General features: G+C 35.4%; 3 protein-coding genes across 4 annotated transcripts; 1 reads left to right on the plus strand and 2 right to left on the minus strand.

Annotated features, from left to right (window-relative positions):
• Window positions 1-65: 65 nt before the first annotated feature.
• Window positions 66-1,610, minus strand: LOC136809969 (protein archease-like). The gene has a single exon (XM_067066537.1). The coding sequence runs from the start codon at window positions 839-841 to the stop codon at window positions 359-361; it is 483 nt and encodes a 160-aa protein (XP_066922638.1). The 5' UTR covers window positions 842-1,610; the 3' UTR covers window positions 66-358.
• A 2,862-nt stretch (window positions 1,611-4,472) lies between these two features.
• On the plus strand, window positions 4,473-4,955 carry LOC136809994 (uncharacterized). The gene has a single exon (XM_067066564.1). The coding sequence runs from the start codon at window positions 4,473-4,475 to the stop codon at window positions 4,953-4,955; it is 483 nt and encodes a 160-aa protein (XP_066922665.1).
• Window positions 4,956-6,058: 1,103 nt separating this feature from the next.
• LOC136809970 (paired amphipathic helix protein Sin3a-like) lies at window positions 6,059-16,850 on the minus strand. 2 transcript variants are annotated; one of them, XM_067066539.1, is made up of 21 exons: window positions 16,548-16,850; window positions 16,091-16,184; window positions 15,870-15,947; window positions 15,658-15,717; window positions 15,382-15,428; window positions 14,845-15,061; window positions 14,409-14,630; window positions 13,049-13,913; window positions 12,474-12,846; window positions 11,904-12,072; window positions 11,655-11,750; window positions 11,318-11,383; window positions 10,154-10,516; window positions 9,647-9,830; window positions 9,314-9,420; window positions 8,961-9,143; window positions 8,639-8,722; window positions 8,152-8,246; window positions 7,593-7,898; window positions 7,000-7,132; window positions 6,308-6,653 (listed from the first exon to the last, which is right to left on the minus strand). In XM_067066539.1, exons 1-21 carry the CDS (start codon window positions 16,760-16,762, stop codon window positions 6,393-6,395), a joined length of 4,218 nt encoding a protein of 1,405 aa, XP_066922640.1. In that variant the 5' UTR covers window positions 16,763-16,850; the 3' UTR covers window positions 6,308-6,392. The 2 variants fall into 2 exon arrangements, with proteins under 2 accessions (XP_066922641.1, XP_066922640.1); XM_067066540.1 differs by lacking the exon at window positions 15,870-15,947 and having other exon boundaries at window positions 6,059-6,653.
• Window positions 16,851-20,560: the final 3,710 nt, after the last annotated feature.

Raw genomic sequence — 20,560 nt, forward strand, 5'->3', positions numbered from 1 at the left:
AACCCTCTTAGGAATTCATTGAAGAAATTTTATACAACCATGAGAAAATATATTTAAACATTGCATAAGAGGGATCAGTTTATTTCATTTTGCAGTTTTATTTATAAATTTAAATACTAAAAAAAGTTATTTCAAAAAGTAAGCAGAAATAATACCTTTTCTAAGAAAAGAACTTCTTAAAATCAATAATATAGAAGTTAGATAGTGGTATTTTGTAGTATTCTGATGTTGTTGTTATTACAATGTAGACAATTTGGATGATGATATTGAAATTGATTTGTCATTTTGGATCTGCAAATTATAGCACACTTAAACAATTGAAAATCAGATTCTAAGACATAAAATTTTAAAAAATATACTAAATATCAACAATAACATAGACTTCAAAGTCTTTTTCATTCCTATGAATTTGCAAATTTGAGTATGTAATTGCTTTTACTTCAGTCCCTTGCGGATGTTTATCCAGGTTAAATTGTTCTCCCCTCAATATTGCTTTTATAGTAAAGTTAGTTTCATCAAATTCTGTTATTTCTACACGACAAGCACAAATGTAAGGCTCTGCACAAAATACAAAAAGACATTCATCTAAGAAATTGAATAGTAGTGATTCAATGTCATGTCCATTTGCCTCTACATTTTCTTCTTGTATTGGGTCAACTGTTTCGATTTCTGTCATAATTCCGTACATGCCTACTGCTGCTTCTTCAAATGCCTCTTTGAGACTTGCTCCCCATGAGTGGATTTGAACATCTGCTGGATGATCTAGATATTCATAACCTTTACTGTGAAATTGCTGTTCCAAATCTGAAGCAGTCGCTGTTTCTCCTCCTTCACTAGCCATTTTAATTCTTTTGTTTTAAAAATATTATACCAAAGTATTAACTTTTGAAGATTGGACAGAACACCTTTAAGTTCTGTAGAACTTTGATTTGAAAACAAAACAAAACTTAAATGGTATACTAGAGTTTCAGAGCTTAATCATAATAAATCTAGTCTGCTATACTGTAAAAAAGGCAAATAGAGACAAAGATAATTTTCAAACAGCGCCCAGACCTCCAGCTTCATGTTCCCTTTCAGGCATTATTAGAAACTCAATCTAAATTTACAAAAAACAGTTCCAGCTCAAAGTGCTTAGAAAATTCCCTGGCTTATAATATGTGACCTATTGACCTGTAACCTCTGACCTGAGTTTCAAATTAGCCGAACTATTGCCTTTTTCACACAAAATATTTGAAAACAATTATTCACAAAAATGTATTGTGAGTCTCATGGAAAATTAATCCTTTTAAAGTTTCACTGAGAAAAAAGTTTTCAAGTGTCTTGGCCTGGCAGTGAGGTGTTTTGAATAAAAACACCAATTTTCTGGCTTTATTTGGCAAATATTGTCAATGGAGTCAATAATCAATTTAAAAAATCTGAAATCTATTTCTGCAACATTATTCAATTTTTTTCGTGAGCACATCTGACATCTATTACTTAGGGGTCACTCACATATTGATTCTTCCCACGAATAACGTCGAATTAATAATTAATAATTTGAAAACCCCTAAACTTTTTTTGCAAAGTTGCTGGAATTAATCATATCTCCGTAACCATAATCAACAGAATAGCGACATTTCACAAAAAAAAGACCGACCGTCCGTGAAATTCAAGGGCCGGGCAGACCATCTAAACAAAAGGAACACAAGACATAAACATCGGTCCATTTGTTTTGGTTAAAATTGTTCTATAAAATAGCGAAGCAAACAAATACTTAGGTATATAAAAGGAGGAAAAGAAATTTGGAAAGTAACATTTGTCACAGAATAAACGTCTCAAAAATCGATATTTCTAGTGAAATTTCTTAGCTTCACAGCCCCCCAACCCTTCGCGTCAATTTGACGTTAGCCGTGGGAAGAATCAATATGTGACCCCTTAAGAGCCAGTTTTTTAAGAGCGGGGCAGGTCCAATAGTTTGAAACTTAGATTTTTTTAATTTTCAGATATGTTCTTAGTTATGACGTCACAAAAACACTACAAATTTGATTTTATGGGTATTTTAAAGCCATCTGAGTTTGTTCCTGCTTAAAATAATAATTCCTTGTAGTTCAGTCCCTGGTCTATCCATTCGAAGTGATTGCAATAAAAAATTACAGCCTTGCTGGCCCCTAGAGGCCTGAAAAGCCAATTAGGTCTAAAAAAGTACCAACTTTAGCCTAATTTTCCTAGAAATCCGAACATTTTCTGGCCTCCAACTCCTCTGTTCCTAAAAGATAATTGTCTGGTATCTCAGGATTAAAAGAAAAACCTATGTGACCTCCTACCATTAATTTTTAATCTTGATTTAAAAACTTTCTTAATATAATATTGCTCAAAAAATGACTAAAATTTGGGATATTTTGGCCCATTGACAGATTTTAAACGGGTCTAAATCACTGAATTTGTTGTAATATAAGGGATACTGTATGATGAATCTTTCATATCAAAACCATGAAACTAGGTGAAAAAAGTTGTCAAATGTGCTTTCTTGGGCCAAAAAGGCTTTTCTTCTCAACTTTTTGACTAGAGTCATTATATTGCAGCCAATAACTGGCAGTTAGAAAATAAATTTGATCTGAAAATCATGATTCTTCATCACATTTCAGAAAAGTTTCTAGGAAAATCAAATATGGTACTCTTTGACAGCTTTTTTAAAGAGGCTGAAATTTCATTCAAAGGCGGCTTCTAACTTTCCTGACCCCCTTAATTTTGCAAAATTGACTTAAAAGTACATTTTTGGCTGAAATTTTTGCCCAAAATGAGTACCCATTGATACATGTTTCTTGATTTTGTGAAAGCATCCTATAGATAGTGCAACAATTTATCAAAAGTTGGAACCCTTTTTCTTTCTTTTATAAATATTAGGGCTAGCTCAAAATCCGTCTTAACTCTAAAATCCTAAAAATCTTGACAATGCTGTTAAAAGCAACAATTTTTGATCAAGATTGAACAGAAAATGAGTCCTCTAAGACAATGAAATCTTGGTTTTTGGAAAGTTTCATGGGGATAGTACAAACTTTCATCAAGATCTTTACCTGCTAATCTACCATTTAAAGATTAAGTCTGTCAAAATGTGCTTCTAAAATCTCAAATCTTCAAAGGTGAGCTTTACCAAACCCAAAAAACAATTTTGCTATTAACCTATTTGTCCTTAAATGCAATTAAATGATCCCAGAGTTCAAATTATCCAAGAAGAAGGTAAGGTTTAGGAATATTTTGTACTTTTGGACTGGATCTCTAAGTATTTAAAAGTAGAAAGGTTGATAGCAAAGTTGCTTTTAGAAGTTAGTGAAGTTCATTGTTTAAGATTTTTATTTAAGACAAAAGTTTTAAGAGCTGTAAGACAAAAGGTTATTTACTCTCTGACCTTTAAGCAAAGAATATATATAGTTTCAATCAGCGATTCCGACCTCCCTATTATTCCCATCCTATAAAGAAGGGTGTCGGAATTAGATGAGGTATGTTTGACATTCAACGGTGCTGTGTAGATTGTAAATGACTCCCCACAATATTAGAGGAGGGATGTCGTCGACCAAGTTACTGTACTTTCTCTATTTCCTATCTTCCATTCTACTTTTGAATTGCTTCTGAGTTATTTTCTTTCTTTTCTAAACTGATTCTAATATAATCTCCCAAGCCTCAACTGCTCGAACCACCAAACGCATGGATTCCAAAGCAAAACCATACCAGTTGGGCTAAAAGAGACAGGGCAGAAAACAAAACAAACTTATACTAATAAGAGTGTACCGTGAGTGGTCCTAAATCCGACAACCTCCTGTCTACCGACAACCCTCCCCAAATCCGATGGGGTCTTTCAAAGATACAAAATAAAATTTGGGGGTCGGATTTTAGGCAGGGCTGTCGGATTTAGGACCACTCACGGTAATTTACAGACCCTATATATAATAGCTCCCAACCCTACCCCTATTCCAAAGCCCTACTGCCCTATGCTATGTGCAGACACAAGGGAGCAAACTTTATGGCTACATCCCATGCCATCAACACAACAAACAACACTACTGCACCGCATATCATGCATGATATGAGAGCATGGCAGAGGAAACTATTTTGATATAACGAAGCCATAGATCTATATTAAGTTTTTCTTTTTCTGGGATAGATCTTTTGAGCAAAAAAAAAGAACAATCTTCTTACCATGAAATCAAAGAAAACCTGAAAATAGTCCAACAGAAAAAACAAACTTTCTAGGATTTTGATACACTTTCTTTCTCGCTTGGGTAGCCATTATGGATTTTCTTTCATCTTGGTCACACTCACACAGTAGAAAATTCAGTTCAGAAAAACTGTTTTTAGGACGAGCGTTCAGCCAAGGACAGCCGATTCATTGAAGCCGTTCCTCAAAATAACCCCTAAAAAAGGGAAAGGACGGAGATTATTGTAAACAAAGACTCAGTGTGCAACTGATCACCAAAAGGGATTTGAACAAAGGCGGTATGGCATCTACTTTCACAGATATTGTTGCTGCTAAGAAGCTTGCATCCATAAAAAAAGCTTACAAACTTCCTGATGGAGGTGATTCAGACGAATTAACGTTGGAAGAACAGAGAAAGTTGGATAGAAAGGTCGAAAAAGAGAGTGAAAAGCGCTTGAAACAGAAGGAAAAACGCGAGGAACAGTACTCGGATCGCGAGAGGGAAAGAGAAAAACTTCGAAGTAGAATTCGTGCCAAATATGACATTGGCACAGAAAAGGAACAGGAAATAGGGAAGAAAAAGAATAAGAAAAAGGGGGACCTCAAAGAAAAAGACTTCTATAAATATAACAAAGCGATGTCAGAGACCAGTAGTAAAAAGCAGGAAAAATCAGAATTGGAAAGTACGAGAGGAGAGTCTATGAAATTTTCCTCCAATATGCAAAATCTTGCTGATCACCAAGAAGGGAAAGGAAAGGATAAAACAGACTGCATAATATCCTAAATGTCAACGTAGACCGGGTTACAGAGCAAAGATACCTTTATATACTTTTCATAGATATTTAATCATTTTTACTTTAACGACAACTTTATATTCGAATTTTATATTTCAAAGTGTATTTTAAAAGGCATTTCAAATGTATTATATTTTTTTATTTTTCAAGATTATTGTAAGATTTGTAAACTATGAAAGAGAGGCATATAAAATATGTAAACGATGAACGACGTACTAAAAATTTTTGTTACTGTATCGCATTTTTCGTGTTGCCAAATCAAACAGTGAGAGCATCTAAATTATGTTCGTGATGACAAATTTGTCAGCTTTATGTCAACAGTAAGTTACTCTCACTACCCATAAGAAGATGACAGCTAATAATCATAATGGTCAGTTGAAAATAATATACTTATCAAACAACGTAAGAAGGTTACTAAACTACTTAGGGGAGAAAACCAGAAATTGTTTTAAAAACCGTTGTTATGTTAAGCCATTGACGTTATCGAAATACTGTTTTTAATTCTCTTTGTTGCTATAACAAAAATTTGAAGAATTTCAAGCAAGTACCTCAACACTAACAGGCTAATTAAGTTAATTAGTCTTAATCAACACTACGTTTTTATCGTCCACATGGTAGCTTTAACATAAAAACATAATTTAAGATTTTAACATCTAGTAAGAAATCAAAACTGCATGTTAATTGAAATTTAATATTTTATATTTTCTTTATAAATCATAAGAACAGTATCGAGTAAATAAATCTGCAAAAATTTATTCATATGAATACCATTCAAGAGATTATCAGCCAAAAGTGGGTTTTCTTGGCTAATAATCTCTGAAAGCAATCTACAGTACTAATTATTATGCTTTAGGTTTTACAAATAATGTAATAATATAAGGAAGAAGCTATTTACACAAAAAACTTCAATATAAATAAAAACACACCCATTATGTTCGTACAATTGAGATTTATCTAACAAACCATTCGCAGGTTGTTGATCGATAAAAATTCTCAGGTATAAAAAAAAAGGTGCTAGGTAAGATCAACGTAAAAAGATCCTCAATTACTTTCTTTAAAATAGTTTGATTCAATTACAGCAAGTTAGCAGCGTCTTTAAAACGGAAACAAGAAAACGAGACGAATGTATGCGCAAATCAAGTCTACAGTCGACGCTCTCTAATTCGACGTTCTAGCATTCGATACGCTCCATTATTCGATAATACTAAAAGTCACAGTCAATTAGAAACTCTTAAACGACGATCTACAATTGGACACACTCTCATATTGGATGAAAATCGAATTAGAGAGCGTCAACTTTATTTCTAAGAAAATTTATAAGTCCCAGGTCTACCAACCATAACGATTCATAATAAAGTCTTCTCGTGTTTGTCAATATAAAAAGTGGAGAAATTGTCTGTAATATCTTTTTAAAGATAAGTACGAGATTAGCTCGGCGGTTTAGGAGAAGTTACCGGTGTTTTATTAAGGTCTTTAGTGTACACAACTGAATATTTGTTGACCATCAAACCACCGACACGTCCCGAATCTTTCGTCGTTAAACATGGTAGGAAATTCTCAGTTTGGGCTTTACCGAGGAGCCATTCTTCTGCTTGATGACATTGGTCGCGTGTCGTATTCTCGTGCAGCCAACTGGAATGCTGACTTTCGAATTGATTGTGTAATTTCATGTTGATCTTCGGGTGAGACTGAAAATTAAAGAGAAATTTTTGAAAAAAAAAACAACTCAATAAATTCGTCTATCATCATGGCTAAGTTTATAAGGGCCCGACTTAGATACAGGTAGCTCGCGCTAATTCGAAGCCGAACGTGAAATAGTTCAAATCACAAAGCCACTGTAATTATAGTAGTAAGTGTTTCATGAGAGTTCGAATTAGCAAGAGTCTACTGTCATTACATCATTCTAGCTGCATAAAAACCAAAATAAAAGGAAGGCGAACACGTGAAAACCAAAGAAAAGAAAAGAAAAAAGCACCAAGTTGTATTCGGAGAATTCATATTGTGTATTGTGAAGATCAGTAGTTGTTGAGTTACCTTTTGACCTTTGGAGGAGGAATTCTTGCGATACATAAAGTCGCTTGTTCCAGATACATATTTGATTTTGTAAGAGTTCATACTGATCTTGCATCCTAACCCATTGTGCATGATAACATCAGGGAACATCTCGCTGGGAAAACAAGAGATAAAACATTAAAATATACACAGGAAAAAGTATGGAAATCACATGCGTGTGAAAACCAATTTCCGAGCATGTGATCTTGCAAAAAATCACATGCGTGTGAAAATGCAATTCACAAGCCATCTTTTCTCAACTTAAATGGAGTGTCTGACTAGATCTAAAATCACAAATAGGATTGTTTGTCTTTCTTAGAGAGAGAGGTTTAATACCCTAAAAGTAACTCACTTCTATTCTATTTAACAAGTGAGAAAAGATGGATTGTGAATTACATTTTCACACGCATGTGATTTTTTGCAAGATCACATGCTCGGAAATTGGTTTTCACACGCATGTGATTCACGGATTTTTTCCTGTGATAAACAGGCCTAAATTCATTACATGGTAATATTTATTGCAAAAATTTGAATCACAAGAATTGAGAATAAAACGAAAAAAGAAGAAAACAAACCTTTCTTTTTCTTGCACGTCTTTTGGCTCAGGAGTAATAGCAGGTCTTTCATCACTTGGTAAAGTTACGATTTCTTTCTCTTTCTCGTCCTTTTCTTCTTTCGCCACTTCTTTCATTTCCACATCCTCTTCTTTCGCCGCTTCCTCATCCTCATTCTTCTCTGCTTCTTCGTTCTCCTCCTTCTTTATTTCCACTGGTTTTTCACTCTCTTCTTCGTTCTTTTCTTTACTCTCCTTTTCGTCAATTGTATTTGATTCTTTTTCGTTCTGCGCATCTTCGACACGTTTGCGAATTACCCTTGCATTCCTACAAATATGTGAGAGCATCAATGTTTTACAATTAACAAGTTAATTTGTGGTAGAGGAGACAATCATTCGTCATTGGAAATGGCTAAGTCTTCCTGTCACAGTAACGACTAGTTCACGAAACCCTTTTTTACTTGAAGACTACAGTCGATCATAGCGTCGCCATTCACAAGTCTCTGAATTTTCTTTTTTATGTCGGTTCATCTAGGCTTATCGTTTAACCGACCAATTTAAAGCAGAACAAAGTTCCCTACCTTAGTAAGAAAATGGGTTTCTTCAGTAAATGATCCCTCAGCTCTGTCACGATCTCTGAACTACCAATATATTTCTCAATGTAATCCGACCATTTCTGAAACACAAAAAAACATTTTCATCACTAAAATACATTTTGCTCAAGGGGCGCAAACATCAAAATGCTCATGGCTGCGCGCATCACCAGAATTGATTTTGATATAGGGGATGCGTATCGTGTATAAAATTCCCGTCCGAGAGCTGCCGAGATTTACCCCATTGTGGGGTTACCTATTTCAATTTTCTAAAAAAATATCAGAAATCCAATGATTATATTAATCTCAAGCCAAAAATTTAATGAAATTTAAATATCTCTCATATAAAAATCAAAAACCAAGCTAATCAGGTTTCTAAAACTAAAAAACACAAGGACTTAGACTTAGAGGTAAGGAATGTTGTTTTCGAACGTTCCCGTATAAATGATAACGTCATCAATGGAAGAATTTTTACCTCGATTTCGTTTTGGTCCTCGGACTGATCATCTTCAGTGGGTAGTAACTCGAAAGTCACTTTGCATGATGTCTTGTTTTTGTGCTATAAGCGCAAAAAGATGATTCTTGTTTAAAGCATGTTTTTTTTTTCTAAAAACGTCTAGAATCTCTAATAGCCAATTGAGGCAAAATTTACTGTTTTTTCTAAGGAAGTGTGTACTAGAAAAATGGTATGAGATTAAAAAGGGGACAGTTTCCTTGAAAGATATTAAAAAAGCTTGTGAAAATCATGGGTCAATTCTTTCCCTGGTAGATCAATTTGTGGAAGGATCTTTCATTACCAAATAGATTTTGTAGCAATTCTCATCAACCAATAGATTTTCGACTTTCTTTTGATATGAGAGTTCGAAAGGCGTGCGAGCAGTGGCAGTGACGGAGGGTCCGCCCGCCGCCTTGTTTTTCTTCTCTTGTTTAAAGATGTCCATCAATTTTAAACTGGTCTCGTCCGTCACCAGTGAATGTAACTGTGAAGAAAAAAAAAGATTTGAATTGAGCAAATTAAAAAAGCTGGTTTGGAGGATAGTGGTAAACTATAGTGGATTATTGCTTTCCTAGAAAAGAAACTCATTTCATTCTGATTTTAACGAAAGCGTTTCGACAACGACGCGCTTAGACTGATGAAAGGTTACAGTACCTGTCTGACGATGTTTTGGATCAATTTATCCATGGTGAAAGCGACGAAGGAGTTGACACCAAACGTTTCACGCAGTGTATCCTCGTACTGGTTCGTCTCCAGTTGACCTGGAAGTGTTAGTGTGAAATTTAAGAATCAATCTAATCACAAAAATGCAAGTGAGTTACTTTTGGGTACCTAATAACTGTCCCTCTGGTAATCGATTTTTTGCGGACAGGACATTGTTACTCCTCTCAGTGGAGAAGAAACCTATAAAAAGCTGCAAATTATTTGAATCTCTCCTGCAATTCTATTGGTCATTAACCTATCACAACACAGAGGACGTCGACTCACCGTCTAACAGATTTTTAACCATATCTTGAAAGGCAGGGTAAAAGTCTTCCACGTCAGTGACAGCCGGTTTTTTGAGACGTAACGCTTCAGCTGTTCCTTCATGGCGGTATTTCCTATCGCGAGCTTCGAATGAAGCTACCTTCATTGCTTGCTTGTACATCTTCAGTAAACGTTCGCATAACATCTGAGGGAAAACATGGTACATATTTTTGGTCAAGGTCAAAAGTTGGCGAAGGAAAAAGAATAAGACTTTTCAAATCAGAGAAAAGTTGGCAACTTTAAAAAACACAATGAGAAAAACGGCTTCTTTATAGTATTCGAGCCACAAGTTACAATTCTTGTCTAGATGGTATAGATTATAATTAATTCCAACATGTAAAAATTTTTCGCCCACAAATCAAACTTTTCTTGAAGTTGTTATATACCCAAACGATACTGAATGGTCAACAATTGTAAAGTATTTCATATGGGTATTTACGGAAAAAAACACAAACTAGTCAAAATTACCTGATGCAGTCTTAACAAGATGTACCACGTGTTATTGACGAAGAAAAGGTTGTAAAAGTCGTCTGCATTCTCCTCTTTAATGAGCGTTGAAGGACTCAAAACAGCCTCTTTATCCTTACTGGAAGATTTACTCGGTGTGTTTGTAGATTCCGGTGATTTTACGGAAGGGGCGGTGGCGTCCGGCATTTCTTCATCCGCGTCCTGTTCATCGTCACTCAGTTCGCCGGGCGACGCGAAAAACATTTCTTGTAAGAAGATGAGAAGAATGCTTTTGATTTTTGTTTTGTCTTCTTTGTGGATGCCCGTCTGTCGTTTCATGTGGTGGATGATGAGGGCGGTGGCGTCCTCCAACAATGAAGCATCCTAAAAAATTAAAGTGTTTGGAAAGAGTCTTCTGACTGTGTAAAAAATCTCATCAACGCGATAAACTGGTTATGTTTTGACAGTGAGAATATTGTTTTCAAACTTTAATGTTTTAAGCTGTTTTTTTGGAATAACCAGAACTTGTACATTGAGAGTATTCATAACTGGAACCTCTATTACTCGAATATTTACTTAATTCGAACGGAATTCGTTGGCACCGTAAACTCTTACAAAAAACCTCTACAACTCGAATCTTCATAACTCGAATGTTCTCTTAACTCGAACGGTTTTGTTGGTTCCTTGAGAGAATGTTAAGCTTATTTATGTCTCAATAACTCGAACTCTCAATACATAAAATAAATTTATTATGATTGATAGGATTTATTGCATGGTAGCTTCAACTGTTCAAAACTTTGTGATAGCCTCGAGGTCACATTTTCCTATGGTGTTTACCCGGGGGCTCTTTTAGTAACTTCGTGATTTAATTTTGGAGCTCGAGACGAACTGTCAGTTGTGCAGATTATTTTTGAGTCAGACCTTACATTATAAGTAATATTCATCCACCTATAACACCACCTATAAAATTCTCTTACTGGTGAAGTCTCTATAACTCGAATGTCTCCATAACTCGAGTGTGTCCTTAACTCAAACACGTTTCATGGTCCCTTCAGTTAACAATGCCTTATAAACCATACTCCAAAACTCGAAATTTCCTTAACTCGTTTATGTCCCCTTGCGTGTTCGAGTTATGGAGACTCAACTGTATATCACACAATGAAAGACTTAAATGTTATTACTTACCGGATAGGAGAATTCGAAATGTGGTCCGACAATTTCCGCATTTCCATCTTCCATTTGATCTGTTCGCTACAAATCACAAAGAAAAGATCGTTATTGTTTAGATTTCCAATCGATCAGTTGGACACTTTTTAACATGTACCTTCTTTGAGAGATGCCGCTAGATCTACTCAAAACTCAAACTTATTCATTCAAACTTATTGACAAAGACTGGGGGACTCATTGTATTGTAAACTAAATCAAATTACTCTTTGGTTGGTTGACCGAAGGATTTTAAAATTGACAAAAAATTTAAAGTACTGAATTTTGAAAGCAAAAGATTATCGAATGAATGTCAAACCTCTTCCAGGATTTGTTCGATCTCTCGCACCAAGCTCTTCGGACGAATGTTTTTCAAATCGTTCTGCTTGAAATTGATGCCTTGGTGATCCAATGACTGAAACAGAAATTCAAAGGTTAGCGTTAAAAGGAACGAGACTAAACAGAGATAAATAAGATCAAGTTTTCTTAAAAACAAGTGATTTAAAATTCCGTGCAGTCTTTAAATCCTCTTCTTCTATCCTCGTTTTGAATTGTAAACAGTACATACCTTGAGGTAGTATTTTTCGTTTTGATCTCTCCAAATTTTGTTGAATTGTTTCTGAGCGGTTCTCCATTCTTCATCTTTTTGTTTCAGACGTTTGAGCACAAGGGGAAGGACAACGTGTGGTGTTTTCTTCAATCCGTCGATCACTTCTGGTGATTTGTCACCGTATATTCTAGATTAAAAAAAAACACAGAGTATGTGTAGCAATTCAGATCATGTTCAGACGTTACAATTCCGTTCCGTTCCAAAACGAAATGAAGCCATTCTATTGGTTACATTCAAGTTTTATGTCACTTCTAACCAATAGATTGGCTTCATTTCGTTTCGGAGCAAAACGGAACAGTCACGTGCGAACATGGTCTCAAAGTTAACGTACCTTCTATCGTTTGCTTACATTGTATTTCAAAACTCTCCCCAACTTTCACACCGCGCAGGCATAAATTTGATTAAATCCTTTTGTTTTTCTTAAGAAAGGTGTTGGTAGTGGTCAAAGATTTTAATTCCTTTTTTAGTCAGATTAAAGTTCTTAAATGTGAGGATACTTTCAAATGAAGGGTGTAGAAGAAATCTCACCTGTAGATAGCTTTCTTGTGAATAATATCTGACGTTCCACCCAAGGAATTGTCCAATCGAAACTTCTGCTGATCATCAGAACTCATTCGTGAAAGTTTCTTTTGAACACCCTCTAATACTTTAATAGTGCAGAGGTTGGTTTCTATGACAACATCCAATTCGAAACGCTCATCTTCACACTTGTAAATGTATTCTTCGTATTGTGTTTTGCGGGTTCCAGGGAACTGTGTGTCTTCTGACCAGGAGGGGAGGGAAACCCATGTGTCGTTCAGAACTTCTTTACATAGTTGCGTTCGACCAACACATTTTGGTTGGACGTATGTGTTTGGATAGGCACGATAGCTGGCTCCACTTCTCTTGCATGACGCAAAATCTAAAGAAAGAAAATATAATTTGATGATTTTTACTAGACTTTGAACACACGACTTTATTCAATTTCGACTTAAACCAAACTGCTGATGAAAGACCTGCTCAGCCCTTAACAGCCTTTTATATTTGACCTTTAAAGAGTATAAAGAATTTGACAAAGAAAAGCTGTTCAGAATAGCAAACAATTTTCTTAAAAAATGGCTTACCGATTTCAAGATGAGCTAATTCTCCACCAGTACCTCTATCTTTAAAAGTGGTTATGTTGGTTTCTGTCTGCTGGTTTTCTTTGTAGCCTAAGAAGACTTTGAACCAAGTGAAAAGATCAGGGAATTTCCCAAGGAAAGTGGTAGTCAGTTGAATGAGCTCTGATCGAGTAATCACTTCACTGTTAAACAATACAAGACATCTCAAGAAGTTCTCATACACTTCAGGACTCTTCAATGCTTTTCGAACTTTCTCAAAGAAAGCAAATTCACTGAAATTTCCAAGTTTAATAGCTTCAGCAAGTGTGACATCCTTTAATGCAGATTTGTGTCTTTTCTTGAGATGCTTATCACCCCCTGATTCGCCTTTGGTTTCTGTTTCCATGGCATCAGTATTGTTATTGTTGTTACTGCTATTATTGTTCTTGGAACTGTTTGAGCTTTGCAAGCTTGGGATTGGTTTTTTCGGTTTGCTTGACATACTTTTTGATGAAGAGTTATTTGAAGAACTTTTCTTTGATAAAGGTTGATAGGAAGGAATAGGAGCTGTACTCAAAGCATTGACTCCTGAAGAAAACGAAGAGCCTGTTGCATCCGGAAGAAACTGACTGAACTCTTTTAATAAATCTTCTTGCTTATTGAACAGTTTTGCAACTTGTGCATACACCTCAGATGCAAGCTTTCCTTCTCTATTGAAGACTTCCTGCTCTTGAAGAGGTCGGCCATATTGATCCACACTGTTTTCCTTGATGGCTTTCTGTTCAGTCTGATAATTGTTGAGAATGTCTAGAAACTTCTGATAAACCTCTGGCTGTCCTTGAAATCTGTTCTTGATCTTTGTCACATAATTGATAGCATGGTGTTGAGCCTGGAATGCGACAGTGAAAAGTTAAGAACACAGGGAATATGTTATAGTTCTTCACAATGCTTACAAATATATCCTGACTCTGATCTGATTTGTTGAAGCATGATTACTTTAGACGTACGAAAGTTTCAATCTAATCCAAGAAGTATTTTATCCCTGTTAGCCATTTTTTTGTGTGAAAATTTTTATTGCTGTCTTAATTTGTGTAATTCTATGCTTGCTAAAAAGATTTATTCTTTTAATTTTCAGGCTTTTTGAAACTTTATGCTCGCAAAAGTTTGTATATACACCTAAAGTAGTTTCAATTTGGGAAATTTGCACAGCTTTGACACGATTCATACTAGGCTTTTAAAGTACAGTTCAAAACTAGGGGAAGGGGCTTTTCTGTACCAACCTTTAATTTAACAAAATATTCAAACATCGAAGACAAAGGTAAACAAATCTAGGTTGAAATCAGATTTTTTTTCAAACATATTTAGAAACAAAAGCTTCATTTACCTGTGTTTGGGACTGCATTCCTGCGGATTGCAGTGGAAGAGCAACACTTGGTGGCACACTTGGAGATGTAGTTTTAGCGGTGACTCCACTTGATAATGCAATGGCAACAGAGGCTGTTGGAGATTTGGGAACAGAGGTGGTGGAAGTCATGGTGATTGTGGATGAATTTGAAGTAGATGTTCCTGGGGATGTAGAAACTGCCACTCCTGATGTTGTGTTGTTCTGCAATGGTAAAAGAAATTCAATTTCAAAAGTTGATAATAATGTGGTATATATGTGGAAATATGCTGCTAGAATAAAAAAAGTAAAATTCTTCCTCAAAATCAGTATTAATTGAGAAAGAAAAAGGATGATTATATGTCTGTTTTCAAAAATTTTCAAGAAGGAAGGCCTGCCAAACTCAAAGTAAGGGGTTAGAACAGAGGATATTAAAAACCTTTTGTGAGGGTTGGGTTGGTGCAGCGATCAATCCAGATCCAGATATAAGATGTGTTGTAGTACCGGTGGGTGCACAAACATTGACTGTGTTGATATCTGTCAAACTGACTTCAATTTTGTAGCCAGGTGGTAAAAATGTATTGAAACCAACAATCAAGTCTGGATGACCTTTGAATAATGCTGAAACACGACTAATCACTCCAGGTGTATCAATTCTGAAAGAAGAAACAAAAAAGATTCAACAATTGAGAAATAATCTATTCTCAAATTAAACAAAAAGCTTGTAAGAGCAATTCTGCTGTGTCTACTAAATATTTTTTTACCATATTGTAGCTGATTTTTCCAAGATCAGATCTACTCTGAATTCTACTGCGTACTGGTTATGAAAAATTATCAAATTTATCAAAGATCATTTTTCATTTAATAGACAACAACAATTTCAAATGACTGATCTTTTTTTGCTAAATAAAACCTTTCGCTAAAAGTCCCTTTCCCTTTCTATACTGGATTGCAATAAATTTGGAATAAAACTTACGTTTGTGATTTAAACTCTTTCATGATGTCAAGAAACTCATTGTATACCTGAAATAAGCATCAAAATTTAAAGGACATCATCCAATTTATCTCTACCATTTGCTTACAAAGCATGCTTTGTAAACAGAAGAAATGGCCTCATTTTTATATCATAAAAATTATCTTTAAAGTAATATATCAATAAAGAATTAACCAGGAAAATAATAAAAAACATTGTTTTTCAGTTGCTTGTATTAGTATTAAGGCTTTTTGAAAAAAGTCGATAATAGCTCCTTACCTGTGGTTGATTGCCAAATTGAAGTTTTACTTGATCTAAATATGACAAAGCATCTTCAACCTAAACAAAAGAAAATGAAAGTCATTCCCCTACTTATTCAGGCATTATTTAATTTGATCATGCAACCTTACATACAAAACTGGAAGGTAAACAAGCACTTATAAGGTTTGGGTAAAAAAGAAATCAGTTCAGGTTTTTTTTCAGTGACTTACTTTTAATCTTTGATATTGTTGTTGTCCCGCGGCTGTTGGAGGGTGAGTTGCATTTGGCGTAAGAGTTTGGTATGCAGGCTACAGGAACAAATTAAATTTTCTCTTAGTTTTTGAAAACTTTAAAAGGCATTATTAATGTTAGAATTATTTGCTTTATTTTGGAAACCTTTTATTAACAAAAAAAAAAAAAAAAAGATCCTTCCGAAGACCTTCTCACTTACCTTTGATTGCTGGTGTGCAGGCGGACCTTGTGGTGTTAGATGTGTTGGCGGTGTTAGATGTGTTGGTGGTGCAACTGGTTGTGGTGCTGCCGGCCTTAAAAAAGATTACGTAATCATAAAATTATAATGGTAAAAATAGTGCTTGAGTATCGCACATTTGAATGTTTCTAATGCAAGTCTATTGATATGGAAATCAAGACATCACAATGTTGTCTTCTTTTGGAAAGATTTAAAACAAAAATAAGGCAATTTTAAAGTTAAAAATTCCACTATTTAAAATGAGTAATCGAAATTCAAAATAACATAAGCTGAGGCACATTAAAGTTTTTCACTCTCCTATGCAAGTAAGAAATTCAAATTCAAGTTTAGGTAAAAAAAGTTTCAAATTACTGATATAAACAAAGTCACTTCAATCTGCTTCAATATCTATTTCTAAAAAATAGAAATAAAAACTTACGGTGGATTTGCAACAGGTAAGTGTGGTGTTTGGAATGGTGGTCTTGGTAAATTTTCCCGCATTTGTTCAAAGGAATGTGCTAACTGCCCAGGCAAAACGGGATGTGGAAAGTTTGAATGGGTTGGCGGGTGTGGTGCACCTGTCAAACCTGGAGGAGGCCCAGGAACAGGTCGCCTTGGGCCATATGGATCAGGATCATCATGACTTCTTTTCATTTTATCTTAATCTTATCACCAAAATGTTGCATTTGAATGATCCTTTTTCTAGTTCTAGTATTTATGAGTATGTGTTAAAATATTAGCTGTCAAAAAAGCATCTCTTATCAATATTTTAGCTTTTCCCAATGTCATGTTAAATATTTTGAAAAGCTGCAACATTAAAATAATAATACACTTATACATAATTAGTTAAAATGTTTATGTACTAAATTTTTAAAAAGTTTGTATTTCGGCCTCCGGTCATTTTGAATGAAAACAAAACAGATTAAAAAGGGCGTCCTATCAGTGAAAGTTATTGTGACTTGCTATGACAGAGAGTATGATTGATAAACTTGGTGGAGTTATCAAAACAAATTTGTTGTCAAAGAGATTTAACTGTAAGTGAAAATACAGGCCATATATCAACAGTCCCATGTTTCAAACAATCATCCCAAGTTAGAGCAGTTGACGGTACCATATGCTGCACGCAAGCACTCAAGCTAAAGTCTTGCAAAAGCTAGACAAAAATCAGTTTTTTGAAGTTTGCAAAAAAAACGCCACATAGAAGATCTTTCAATTTCAGTATGTGAATAGAACAGTAAAAAATACAACTTTTCTATTTTTCCTTTTTTCTTGCAAAAGTTCTAGGAATGAAAATTAAGGGATAATGATAATTAAATACTATCCACTGATGATCTGCGGCACTATCGTAAACCTAGAATTGCTTGGCATACTCTTCGCTTGAGAAGATGATTGACAGATAAAAGTTTTTCATGCGCGCAGAAGCAAGCGTTCTCGGCTCGATCCTGAGACCGCGCTAAAATGGTAAGTAGATGGAAGTAGTTGGAATGTTTACAAGACTCTTGACAGAAAATCCTTTGTTTTATTGTCAATGATGACAGTGTGGTTATTAATTTTGTTAGAAGATCTGACAAATTGAGGTTTGGGGCCATCGTCAAAAAAAATCCTTTTTTAATGGCCTCAGGCTGTTAAGACTCTGACCCCCTCCCCCACTTCCTCTTAACAGCCAAAAAATTCTTGAAAAAAATAAACTTTTAAAGGCCTGAAATTTACCTTTCTTTTTCTTTATTTCCACGAGAAAACATGTGGTTTTGAGCTGTGACCTTAGGATTTCACCCGAGGCGAGTCAGGGCGGGATAAGAATAGCGGTTGTTACCACGAGGGCGAGAGAGTGTACTGCCGAATTGGGTCACATGACAAATTATATTTCTCGAAATACGATTGAAAAATATGGTGGAAGTGATGGATTGTATGGTTTCTTAGTATTTTTTGGGACTTTGGGACACTGCGAGGAGCTTCTATTATTAGTGAGATTTTCCTTCTCTTTTAACTATTTTTGGACGTATAAACGATGACCCACAGATGTTACGCGAGGTAATCGTCACAAGCCAAAATTCATGTTCAACAGATTTTGAAAACGAAAGTGTAAAGAATAAACATTGCCGTAAACGTGTTTAAAACGCGGGTAAAAAGTCCTGGGCTGAGTCCCGCGTTTGCTCATTTAGCCAATCAGATCACACAATCTAGCCGGTTCCCAACTCCCGCTATAAAATCACATTGTAAATATCGAAATAAAACCGGGGGTTTAAATATTTCCTAAAGGCTTATTTCGCTGAAAGAAAATAGCTTTAATGAAACAAATTTTGGTTAAATATCTTTGTTATTATATACGAAACCTGAATCTAAATGGTTTTGAGAAGTAAAAGATTGTACGACTTCAAAATAGACAAAGATCGGTTATGACCCCCCCGTCTCAGATGAGGTTTTCAGCAGCTGATATAAAAGATAGAGAACTAAAACAAGCTTGACCCACTAAACTATATATTCAGCACCAGACTCTCTGACATTCTGAGAAATTATTTGCCTGGGAAGAGCAGCAGATTTCAGCGAAATGCTGCTTTTTGCTCTAAAAGTGTATGGTGGAAATGGTGCTTGTTTTCAAACTTAAACATCAATTCATTTGAAATATTTTGTTTATTTGGATTATTGAAAGGTTAAAGGTTTGTTTTATTTTTATTTTTTGATGATAGCTTCACTCAATCACTTACAATGACAATGAGCCTTTGAAATTTGTTTATTTTGGTATTCTGATTGCTCTCGCATGATGCCGCCATTATGGAGTTTTTTTTTTGCGTTTGCTAAATGCGATTTCGTGAGACTTTGCATTACCAACTTTTGCTTATGGCAAACACCTGTGGACCCCCTCCCCCTTACGTAATTACGGCCTGAAGCCGATAAAAAAAAGGACTGACGATTGTCGACATCCCCTTTGTAAGTGCACTTTATAGTTTCGATTCCCATTGAAAAATCATATTCTAGTTTTCATGTTATTAGATGCTGTTTTAGAGCTTTAGAGCTAGCCTGCTTGCTTCTTTTAAGCAAAGAAGAAAACCGCCACACAACTTTGAGTCTGAACCTTTCATGTCAAAAAAATCATGAAAACCCTAAAACACTTTAACTGAAACACCTTTTCTAAACCTTTCATGATTATTTTGGGTGTTTTTGGCAAAAAATAATTTCCCAAAAACACCTCACCTCTCAAGGTGGTGTGTTTTCAGAGGACCCTGCCGACGCACCGGACTGTCCGGTGTATTTGTCCGGTGGTAAAAAGTATCCTTTCACCACACCGGACGCAATAAGTCCGGTGTCAGTCCGGTGTTGCATACGGGGAATTTTGGACGCCGGACATTTATGATTACGAACCGGACTGGTCATGTCTGGTGTTTTGATTGTCCGGTGGAAAAAAGCACCCTTCTCCGACACCGGACATCCGACTTCCTCAAGTCCGGTGTAGAGATGGTCCGGTGGTAAAAAAATTCTCATTTTACACCGGACTTTCGCGTGTCCGGTGTTCGTTAAGTCCGGTGCGTCGGCAGGGTCCTGTTTTCAGTATTTCTTGTGTTCCTGAGATTTCCATAAATCAACCTCAATTTTCTCCACAAAGTCCAAGCTTAAATGCATCACATGAAACCCAGGAAAGTTTCTGTACCATTCAGTCTCATCTCTGGTGTTCAAGGTGTTTTTCAAGACGATTTTATAAAGCTCCTGTAGTGTCCTGTCGGAAAACCAATCAAATAATAATGAGAATTGGGTGTGAAAATCATAAAATTCAGTCAGTTGGTAGAAGATTGTCTCAAAATTCAGTGAGCTTTTCATGCCCTGTAACTTAGAGTAACTTAAATTGATAGCCCTAGGTCTTTAGAATTGAATTTTCTGGTTCGAATAAGAAAAAGCATCAAAAGTAGAACAGAAGCTGTAAAAAATGACAAATTTGTGGTCAAGGATTGGACACAGAAATCTTCACAATTTTACAATAAAATGATTCAAACCTTTCCATCAAGATTTTGTCAAATACCATACTTATACTTGAATAAAATGACTCTTGCAAGATGAAAATAAGGCAAATATTGAGAAACTTCAGCATTTCCAGCAAGCAGTCGATGAAACAAAAACCCAGTGAAAAGCAGCCGTGCCGGTAAACCATATTTGAAAATGAAACCACGGGGTCTGGAAACTAAAAATATTTACATGGAATTTTGGCCAAAGTAGATTGAAATTGAGGATGGGCATCAAGAGTTAGTTTTAATCTCCAAAAAGAAATAAAATTATTTTGAATAAATCTGCTGATAATTTTTTGGTAATCTTTATTCTTTACTTAGACTATTTTAATGTGCTAAAAACTAGGGTGTTCTTCAGGAGCAATACTGACTATGTTTCCTACTGGGAATCAGCAGGGGAATCACCTTTTTCCAAGTCCAGGGCAATTCCCATAATGGCGCTTAAAGATGGTAGCGA

This window comes from Clytia hemisphaerica, unplaced genomic scaffold, assembly GCF_902728285.1.
Source record: "Clytia hemisphaerica strain Z4C2 unplaced genomic scaffold, Clytia hemisphaerica genome assembly, whole genome shotgun sequence".
Lineage (NCBI taxonomy): Eukaryota > Metazoa > Cnidaria > Hydrozoa > Leptothecata > Clytiidae > Clytia > Clytia hemisphaerica.

Coding starts and splice junctions, on each gene's coding strand:
- LOC136809969 (XM_067066537.1), bottom strand. CDS start 841: ATGGCTAGTGAAGGAGGAGAAACAGCGACTGCTTCAGATTTGGAACAG.
- LOC136809994 (XM_067066564.1), top strand. CDS start 4,473: ATGGCATCTACTTTCACAGATATTGTTGCTGCTAAGAAGCTTGCATCC.
- LOC136809970 (XM_067066539.1), bottom strand. CDS start 16,762: ATGAAAAGAAGTCATGATGATCCTGATCCATATGGCCCAAGGCGACCT. Junction 11,384..11,654: donor TCGAACAAATCCTGGAAGAG/GTTTGACATTCA, acceptor TGTGATTTGTAG/CGAACAGATCAAATGGAAGA. Junction 10,517..11,317: donor ATTTCGAATTCTCCTATCCG/GTAAGTAATAAC, acceptor TTAATTTTTTAG/GATGCTTCATTGTTGGAGGA.